Source organism: Salvia miltiorrhiza, chromosome 3 (genome assembly GCF_028751815.1).
Source record: "Salvia miltiorrhiza cultivar Shanhuang (shh) chromosome 3, IMPLAD_Smil_shh, whole genome shotgun sequence".
Taxonomy (NCBI): Eukaryota; Viridiplantae; Streptophyta; class Magnoliopsida; order Lamiales; family Lamiaceae; genus Salvia; species Salvia miltiorrhiza.
In genome coordinates, this window is record NC_080389.1 from 55547083 (window position 1) to 55558091 (window position 11009).

The following is an 11009-nucleotide window of genomic DNA, read 5'->3' on the forward strand; positions in this document are numbered from 1 at the left end:
AATTTTGACGGGGTAATCCTAACAATGGACTTGAAATTCTCTCGATCAAATTTTTGTTTCGACATCGAAATATGATCTTCAAACTTGCACTAGGAAAACCTTTAGACATACTTATGCACCACACAAATTTTGTTAGACAATTACCCTAGAATGTTATCTTTGATTAACAAATCCTAAATTACGATTGGAATATTCTAAATGATAGCTACAATACAACAATGTCTTTGAAATGTAACACATCAACCAAAATCAGTTTCAAATTTATGAAATTAATATTTTTTTGCCTTTTTAAGAATAGAAAAGAGCATCTCAAAATACTAACTTACGTTTCCTCACAAAAAAAAAAAAAAAAAAAAAAAAAGAACTAACTTATGTAGATGAAAAGTTCTAATGTGTACTACTACTTAAATCATTATAAAATATAAAACATAAACCATAATACTCCCTTAAAGAATAGTCGTTTCACGCTCTTTCATTTTGTTCGATTTATGTGTCATTTTCTAAATGACCTTATGTTCAAAATATAAATTCTCTAGAGTGGAAAATTGAAAAATAAATATCATGATAATATCATCATGAATTGGAGTGGGGAGAGAAAAAAAATAAAGATTCTGAATATAGTTGAGCTTACGTTTTAGTGATTTTGTATTAATCTTGATTCATTTCTGGATAGTTTGAATACTATTCGTTTGTCGCATATTTATAGAGAATGTAACCAAACGGCTGATGGTCGCCTTTTGCACATTGAACAAACACAATTCGTGAAGCTTTCAACTGACGCTCGCTAATAGGTAATCTTATGTAAAACATTTATCATATATCACTAAATTTATATTTTCTTAAGTATCATAGAACTGATACAATTCAAACATAAGCTAATTCATATGCTCAAGTTACACGCAAAAAAAATAATTGTAATATATGCTTGTTTATTTGTAGTTCTTATATTTTTCCATATTCAGAAATATATGTATATTTTATCAATTACTCTCTTTTTCAGAATTTCTCTGCTGTAGGATTTTGTAGCCCATATACCTGCATCACAAGATGGAATATAACAATTAAATAAATTAGAAGGTGAATTTGATAACGATGTACATAAAATTTTGGAACACATGCAAAGGGGATATATACCTTCCAAGCATCATAACGGTGGCCTGAGGATTAGCTCCAGGCGAGTCATAAAAAGTGGAGCCATCAACGACGCGCAAGGCATCCACACCAATCACCTTATGATCACGATCGATGACGCGGTCCACGTGGCAACCTCCATGATAATGCCATATAGTGACGACCGTGTCCATGCAGAATTGCTCCAACGAATGAGTTGCATTGGGATGCTTCTTCCTCATATTGATTGGAAGTGACAACATTAACTCCATTAGAGCTTCAAACGAGGTATTGTGCCTTCCTAACTCAGAGATGGCTGCTGACTCCACCACCTTTTTTATCATTTCCATGCCTTCCACGCACCTCTCCAAATCTTTAGGATCCTTGAAATAGTTGAATGTCACTTTTGGATTTTCATTCGGGTCCATACTTTGGAGCTCCATATGACCAGTTGAGAGCGGCCCCATTATCTTCTCAAGAAGGACTCCGGCTTCGGATTCATTGATGCTTTGCTTGCTGGGAATTGTTAACCACTCCATGCTCTGCATGTTGCATTACCTTCTCATTTTAATATTTTATATATGTATCTGTGTATTTATCAAGTGCTAAGTAATTCATTAATTTTGATCTTATTTCGATTTTCTTCGCATTTAATATATTGTAGCAATAGTAACACTTTTTGATTCGTGGCAAAAATGGTTTAAAATATTTAATGATTTTTCTCACATTGACAGGAAATTAATCTTGTGCTTACCTACTCGCTGAATATCATTCACGCGGATTATCATTTATCAATGTCGATAACATCGTAAGTGATATGTAGCAAGCACATATGTCAGATGATTTTCCCGTGTGTGAAAGAAAATTAAGTCATGTCTTTTCGATCTTTGTAAAATACATATTTGGCTCTTTTTTCTACGAAAGAAAAGTAGTGTTGTTAATTATTTTAATAATCTAAAAAATATATCGAAATCAAATTATGGGAAAAAGAAATGGTAATTTTTTTTAAGCAATTACCCCATATATTTATGATGCTACTGACCTGGTTTGTCGCATTTGCATATTGTTGAAGGGAATAGGCCTCTATGTATCCACTGTATGTTTCTATGTAGTTACCGACGTTATCGCTTATGCCGGCTACTTGAACGAGGGATCTATCTATGGGCTTACGTAAAGGAATTATCAAATTATTTCGTGGATTATCAGCCATGCCTTGCCCCACCATTGGTTGGTCCAATACTATGCTTATTCCCAAGGCCCGTAGTGTTTGGGCCGGCCCGATACCGCTCAGCATCAAAAGCTGTGGGCTGCCCACTGCGCCAGCTGATACAATTATCTCATTTGTGGGCCCACTATTTAGATATGCCTCGTGCGTTTTACCTTCCGAGTCTTTGAACACGACTCCATATGCCTTGGGTCTTTGCCCTGAAACAAGTTGATCTAAGAAACTTGAAAATTCAACATAAATTTGGGAAACAACGACTCACTTCTAATTAGTTACGGTGTGACTAAACTATAAATAATTGAAACTGAAATTGACGGAAAAAAGTGGAAATAATGAAAACTAAAAAGCTAATAATAACATACAGGTGAGAAACCCGAAAAGTAGGATAAAGAATCTCGAGAGAATTTGTTTAGGTTAGAGGAGTAGTTAATTTATAGTACTTGTTCATCTGTGCTTCAATTAATTTAAATCAATCTGCATTGAATGAATTCAAATTAAAAAGTGAATCGTATTTGTTTTTGGATCGCCCCAACGAAAGTGAGTTATTTCTTTTTTTTATACAAATTAGAAAATTTAAGATTCTATTAATAAAATTAATTATACCCTTATTTTTCTTAATCACCCTAATTAATAGTCATCCCTTATTTTCTAAATTTTTTTAATTAATTTTTTTTAAATATTTAATTACACATATAATTGAATGCATTTAATACACTAAACAACAATTTCTTAAATCTCGTGTCCAAAAGAACTACCTCACTTATATATGATCGAACGGAGGGAGTACATTTTTTTTAGATAGCATATCAACAAGTACGTGGATCGAAATACAACCAAAACCATCAAAATCATAAATTAGATATGCGTTTGAGTCACCGTCAAAATGTAAATAGACATGAAGTTGTATGCAAGATGATGTTTGATATAGTGGATGAGGTAGATGATATTGATAGAATATAGTGGGATTAACAATTTGAATTATTTAAGTTTTAAAAAAACAATTTGAATTATTTAATTTTGTGTTTGGATTGATTGATTGTGAGTAGAATAAATTAAGAGATTATGATTAAAATGTATTCTTTCCATCCCAATTCAATAGCCCATGTTTCTTAATTTGGACGTTTCATTTTAATATGTCACTTTATAAAATGAAAAAATTAATATATAATAAACACCCTCATATAACTCATTATTTACATCAAATATTATTGTGGCTCATACATTATTATCTCTCATATTTTATTATAAATTATTTGTTTCTTAATATTCGTGTAGAGCAATTTTCCTTCAATTTGTAGCAACATGAGAACATAATAAATGTGATGAAGGTATTTTTGAAATTTTGTATTATGGACTGAAGGATGATTAATAATTAACCCAAATTTTGACTCATAAATTAATAAATCAATTGGAACACGAGTAGTGATCCATTTCAAGACGATTGGATTGAGATTCTGTAGGATTTTAAAGGATTTCAAAAATTTGGGTGTATTCAATTCAGACTCTTAAAAGTCCTTTAAAATGTAGAGGTATTCAATCTAGATTTTTTAAAGCCTTTTAAAATCCAGAGGGTATTCAAACCAGACTTTTTAAAGTCTTTTAAAATCGGGTGATATTCAACATTTCATAGATTTTAACAATCCATGGATTCTAATGGATTTGTCAAAAAAAAAATACAAAGGACGAAATCTGAGCTTCAGACTTGAGATTTCGATGGATTCCTCTAAACTCCACGCGACTCCACGCGGAGTCTATGAATTTCTAAAGTCCTTTAAAATCCATGGACCTTTTAAAGTCCTTTAATTAAAATCCTACAGAATCCCAATCCAATACACTCCCCTAAACATATAATTAAATAAAAAAATTATCGATCCAATCAAACATCTTCTATAAAAATAAGCTTAATCATGTTTTGTGTACTCCAATATTCAAAATTATAAATTCAAATAGTTATTGATTTTATTTGTCAAAACTCCTTTTAAAAAATATCCTCAACATTCGTTTTCTGTTCAAAACCCCCAAACTTAACATTTTTCTAGAAAATGTCATCAATTTTCATTTTCTATTCAAAATTATTAATTTTTTAGCATATTCCAAAAAATGTCACGTTATATATTAAATTCAACGATGAAACAATGAGTCACCTCGCCATATTTTTGAAGGGAACAATTCATTTTATTAGGTGAAGTGAAATAAAACATTCGACATAAAAATTAAACGATGTACCTTATTATTCGATAGCTGAAATTTGTGTAGGGGGCATTTCGTAGAAACACTAAGTGGACATTTCGTTTGGTGGCATGAGATAGATATGATTGATAAGATTGATAGGGGATGGAAAAGTGATTAAATAGTTCATCCAACTTTAAGGTGACAAATAATCACTCAATTGGATGATTAGATGCAAGCCGGATTATCAATTATGGGCTCTATCATGCAAACCAAACAATTAATTAAAATAGATTATTTTATCAATCATGCCTTATCAGTTATCACTCAAACCAAACACCTTATAAAAGTTAAGATTTTTTAATAAAAGACAAAAGTTAACGATATTTTCTAAAAAATGCTGAAAGTTGAATGTTTTCAAATAAAAAATAAAAATTAAGAACACAAAACATAATTAACCCATAAATATTATGGACGCCATTTGATAATTCCTTTTGGAGGCATATGGTTTAAATGATAAGGCATGATTGATAAAATAATCTACCTTAATCACGTGTTTGGTTTGTATGATTATGCATGTGATTAATAATTCGGCCCTCATTTAATCATCTAATTGAGTGATTATTTATCACCCTAAAGTTGGATGAATTATTTAATCATCTCTCCAGTCCTATCAATTTTATATATCTCATCGACCAAATCAAATGCCACCTTTGTATATTTGGAGATATGTAAGAGATACCGACCTGATTGGGTCCTAAATAAGATTTGATGCACCAGTCCATGCAAGTATATAGTAATATTGGCGGGATGGGCATACTCCAATAGATCAGCAGCAGAGTGCCTAACCCCATTTTCATCAAAGGTTGTACCCCCAATTTTGGTCCCCTGCAGATGATCGTATGTGAATCCATTGTCCGGTGACACTCCAGATTCCAGTAGGCCGTCCCTCACCGCCGCTTGCCACGGTAGCAACCACGGCCGGAATGCGACCTTTCTGTCCACCCACTCATACGACTCATTCACGAGTTGTGGGTCCCACCCCGCCTCTCGCACGTACTCGCAACTGGCATGGGTGTAGAACCCACTGTTGATGGCGGAGCATCCGCCCAACACGCGACCACGATGGTTGAAAACACCGTCCGTGGAAACGAACATCTGCGAGGCGGAGGTGTCTTTCACTACTTTCGGATAATTTTTTGCGTTGGTAACGTTGGGGTTGTCGTACGGGAGGCCGCCCCTCTCGAGAAGTAGTACCTTTGCAGCAACGGAGAGCGTCGCCGATAGCGGGCAACCGGCAGTCCCACCACCAATGATTATGTAGTCATAATAATTTATAGCCGGAGCTAACATTGCGTTCTTTGCGAAAGACTCGTACGGGGCTTATAAAAACAATAAATTGGGTTAATTCTAGCTTTTACCCATTTTTAAAGGTAAAAGCAAAAAATATATACACATAAAATAAAACATATACTTTCTCTGTCTCAATTCAATAGGCCACAAGACTCGGGTATAGATATTAAGAAATAAATAGTTTATAATAAAATAGGAGAGATAAAATAGCTTTTATGAGGGTAAATTTGTGAAACAGTAGGAGAGAAATGAATGTATTATTTTTTAAATGAAAGAAAATATCATTTTATACGGACCACAATGGCATTTGAGATAATAATAAGTTGTGTGAGGGTGTTTGTTATGTACTCTCTCTCTCCCCCAAAATTATGCATACCTTTCTTTTTTTTGTACATCCCCCAAAATTATGCATACCTTATTTTTGGACACATCTCACATATAATTCTTACAATTTTACCATTTTAACTTAAATTATTTACTCATAATCTACTTAATAATACCCTAAATGTGGGACCATTTCTCCACTATCATTACTACAAATAGTTTTTTTTATTAAAATTCGTGTCGGAGTCCATGCATAATTTGGGGGACGGAGGGAGTATGATTTTTTATTTTAAGAAGTGATTTATTGAATTGAGACGTCCAAATAAGGAAATATGGCCTACTGAATTGGAACGGAGGGAGTAATTAATACTCATTTAGTACATTTATACCCTTATTGAAAATATGATTAAAAATAATTAGAAATTAAAAAATTGTTGATTGTCAATTGTTGCGACGGGACTTCTCTTCTTTTATTTTCTTAAATTGTCGAGTAAAGATGTCATAAATGAGTACAATTCGTATGCTTTGTAAAATGTAGATATTTTTTCTATCGAAAAGAATATATATATAGGAATGTTATGCTACATACTTTATGTGAGCACATTATGTGAGCACCACTCACGTTTAGCAATCGTTAGCATTATCTTTTTTGTTTTAGACATTTATTTTTATTCTAATACTTCATAAATCATGATTCGGATCATTAATTTTATATATATCATTTTGCCTCATAAATATTTATTAGCAAAGTAAAAAAGTCTTGAAGTTGGGTTCTAGCCTTCATATTTCTGCATGCGTATCGTGCGCATAAAAGCCAATCAATTATCTATGAAGGAAGCTTTGACTATTTAATTAAGATTCAAAGTATACATGTAGGAGCGTTTGATTTAGTAGCTAAAATTGTTAGAACATGGTAAAATTAAAATTAGAATGCAGGTTAAGTTATTTATTATGGGTCGATCATGTATATAAACCAAATATTTAATAAAATTGAATTATTTTATCAATAATGTTTTATCACTTGAACTAAAAGCTTCCATAATTGAGTATGTTTATTTTTATTCCCAATATTTCTCCAATATTCTATTATTTTCAATCCTTATATAGTAACCATTAAATTATCTCAAATTTTAGAAGTTGTCAAGGTCTTAAGATATGCTAAACTTCCAATCGGTTCCATTAGACGATAGATTAGTTTATAGTATTATTTGTATCTATTTAAACTAATCGTGAATAGTAAATGTGCCCTAAATATATCAAATTAACATTTTTCACATTAAGCAAATTATTTCCACAGTTCAAAGAGTACTTTTAAAGGAGAGAGAGAGAGAGAGACCTTTCTCTGCGGAAGAAGAGAGGATGAAGAAGAAAATGCCAATAGAAGCTCCAAAAATAGCAACGCCTTTCCCAAAACCCAGGGCCATCATATATTTCAGATTAAATTCGAACAAAAGAACAATATATTTTGTATGAGTAAATAAGGAAATAGAATATGGTACAGCAAAGCACAGTGGTTTAGGCAACACCTATTTATTTCGTAGTGGATGGATAGAACCACATCACCTCCATTATATAGAGCTAGTTGTTGATATATCTTAGCACAATACTATAGTTGAAGTGCCTAAATTAGGTTAATTTGGTACGTTAGGATTATATCATGTCGCTTTCAAATTTGATCGACTGGAGCATTATGGTTGTATTTGCTTGGTTTGGACCACATATCAGTACATACTCAAATTTGTGAAATATATTTCTGAACACTTCACGCCACATTAGATACTTACATTCAATTTGCATATAGATTATATATAGGGTAATTGCCTGTAAATCCATAACGTTTACATGGAATTGGTTTTTGTTTTTATTTTGAAAAAATGTGGTCCTTAAATACATAACCTTTTATTTTATTTCGTTTTTCTCCTGTCACCGATTTTTTCTTAATCCGGCGCCGGAAATTACACGGTGGCAGCCGTAATTGATGCGTTGGCGGCCAGAAATTGACACCTAGACACATTTAGGACATGTGAAAAAAAAAAAAAACATCCACATCATCATCTCCAATTCCCCAACATCTAAACCCTAACTTCCCCTTCCCTCACCCGCCGGAGCCGCCTGCCGCCACCACACGCCGGTGTCGGCCGCCCCCTCCCCCATCCCCAGATCCCGGCGCCCCCCTCCCCCAACCTCAAATCTCCGCCATTTCCCACTACCACCACCAAATGGGTGAAATTGTGGAGAAGAATCCATGGGCGAAGAATCCGACGGCTACTCCAATCCCAATCGCCGCAATAATTCATGGGCGAATTTGTGCAGATTTTTCAGGAGGGATTGACGGAAATACGAGCTAGCGATTTCGCCGTTTAAAGGGGGCGACCAGCGCCGGGCTCTGGGGATGGGAGGGGAGGGCGTCGGGATCTGGGGATGGGAGAGGGGAAGACGGGTCTGGGGATGGGGGGAGGGGCAGTCGAGGTCCGAGGAGAGGGAGGGCAGATGGGTCTGGGGAGGGAAAGGGGGCGGCCGGCGCCGGCGTGTGGTGGCGGCAGGCATCGCCGGCGGGTGGGGGAAGGGGAAGTTAGGGTTTGGAAGTTGGGAAATTGGGGAAGATGATGATGTGGATGTTTTTTTTATTATTTTTAATTAATTTTTTTTCACATGTCCTAAATGTGTCTAGGTGTCAATTTTCGGCTGCCAATGCATAATTTCGACTGCCACCGTGTAATTTTTAGCATCAAATTAAGAAAAAATCAGTGATAGGAGAAAAACGAGACAAAATTAGGAGCCACATTTTTCAAAATATGAGCAAAAACCAATTCCGTGTAAACGACATGAATTTACGTGCAATTACCCCTAGATTATAATAAAAAAGGCTCTCATATTTGATGGTCCTGCTGTTAGATGGCGCTTATTGAAAGCATAAAACTGTCTAAATATAATTTTGCGCCGAATTGTAGGATCAACAATTATCATGTAATGTTCAAAGCTTCATGGCTATTCACATTTTACGAAAAACGTGAAGAGAAGATGGGAAAAACCACGTATCCATAAAAGATTCAACCATACATTAATTTTATTTAATTTAATATATCTAATTTTAAGGATGCGTTATCTTTAATTGGCTGTAAATTTATCATGGGAAAATGAAGAATATATAAAATTTCACCCTTTAAATCCTTCATAATTTCTTTTCCCTTATTTCCTACGTGACCCTTACTCATTCTTTATTTTCACTATAAATGATGGATAATATTATCACACCATTTTTAAAGGGATATATAATATTATCCCTTATTTGTAGTGAAAATGTAAGGGTCAAGTAAGAAATGAGAGAAAAGAAAAGAATGATTTAAAGAGTGAAATTTTGATTATTCCTCATTTTCTCATGATAAATTTACAAGAAAATAGAATACACCCTAGTAGGAAAAACATGGAAAACAAGAAACATAGATAGATCATGAATTTTAAATAATAATAATAATAATAATAATAATAATAATAATAATAATAATAATAATAATAATAATAATAATAATAATAATAATAATAAAATATCAGACCTTAACATAATTTAATATCGATAATTTGATATCTCTCTCAACTTCATAACCGAGAAGATGAAGAAGAAGTGTTTAAGATTTAAATAATTAATATAATATATATTTGAATCGAGTTCCATTACAATATTTGATTACTTTCAATATAAATATCTGATAAGACACTAATTATAAGTGTTCTATTAGAGTATTTGAGTGATTTGATGGTGTAATAAATTTGTAGGCCATTTTCTTTCTTTTTTGATGACAGAATCTACCCCAAGTACACGCACACTTAGGGGTGTAAACAAACCAAGCCGCTCGCGAACTATTCGGAGCTCGACTCGAAAAAAGTTCATTCAAGTTCGTTTAGGGAAGCTCGATAAATAAACAAATTAAACTTGAGCTTAGTAGTATTCGACTCGTTAGCTCGTGAACATGTTCGTCAGCTTCAAAAATATAAATTATTAGTAGATACAACTTATATTTATCCACTAAAATTAAGAATAATTGTATTAAATCTCTAATTAATTTTATTTGTCATAAGAAAATAATTAATATATTTATTATTTTAAATAAAATAATTTATTTTTAAAATAAAATAATCAATATTTTGAATATTATATAAATTTAGAAAGTTCGTATAGGCTCGATTAAGCTCGCACTACAAAAAAAAGTTCCAATAGTGACATTATTTTAGTCACACTAAAATATGTGTCATAAAATTTATGATATTTTTAGGTGTAACAATATTTAGTTACATCAACACATGTATCTATATATTTTTGTTACATAAAAAAGTGTAAGTAAATTTTGTTACACCTTAAAATGTAGCAAATTGTGTGACACCTATTTATGTAACTAAAATTCTCTACATCTCAAGGTGTCACAATATATTTTAATGACATATGGATGTCACAATATCTTTTTATTAATAACATATAAAAATAATGCAAAAAATGTTAATTGAGTAACCACTGAATAAAGCTAAAAGCAATTTTTTTTTAACTTAATTATGTATAGCAACATGCCCAATATTGCTTGGTAAATTATATATATATACACGAAATGATATTAAAACAATTAAATATATTTAGTGTCAAACTTTAAAATTATACTCCCTCCGTCCCGTTAATGAAGTCCCCTTTCTTTTGGGCACGGGTATTTAGGAGAGTTAAAGTGAATGTAAAAGTAGTAGGGACCATATGATTAGTGCTTTATTTAATGTTATTTTATTTACTAATTCAATTGACTAATACAACAAGGAATATAGCAAAATTAAAAAGGAAGGAAAGGGG

At 32.7% G+C, this 11009-nt stretch overlaps 1 protein-coding gene across 1 annotated transcript; it reads right to left on the reverse strand.

Annotated features, from left to right (window-relative positions):
* Positions 1–792: 792 nt before the first annotated feature.
* Positions 793–7721, reverse strand: LOC131014537 (protein HOTHEAD-like). The gene is made up of 5 exons (XM_057942528.1): positions 7518–7721; positions 5251–5886; positions 2153–2535; positions 1135–1652; positions 793–1035 (listed from the first exon to the last, which is right to left on the reverse strand). The coding sequence occupies exons 1-5, from the start codon at positions 7606–7608 to the stop codon at positions 981–983; spliced, it is 1683 nt and encodes a 560-aa protein (XP_057798511.1). The 5' UTR covers positions 7609–7721; the 3' UTR covers positions 793–980.
* Positions 7722–11009: the final 3288 nt, after the last annotated feature.

What these genes read in the sequence shown, in the direction of transcription:
- LOC131014537 (XM_057942528.1), bottom strand. Translation starts at nt 7,608, where the DNA reads ATGATGGCCCTGGGTTTTGGGAAAGGCGTTGCTATTTTTGGAGCTTCT. An exon ending in ATGCAAATGCGACAAACCAG is followed by an intron (nt 1,653 to 2,152) that starts GTCAGTAGCATC and finishes TGCAACATGCAG; the next exon opens with AGCATGGAGTGGTTAACAAT. An exon ending in ACCGTTATGATGCTTGGAAG is followed by an intron (nt 1,036 to 1,134) that starts GTATATATCCCC and finishes CTTGTGATGCAG; the next exon opens with GTATATGGGCTACAAAATCC.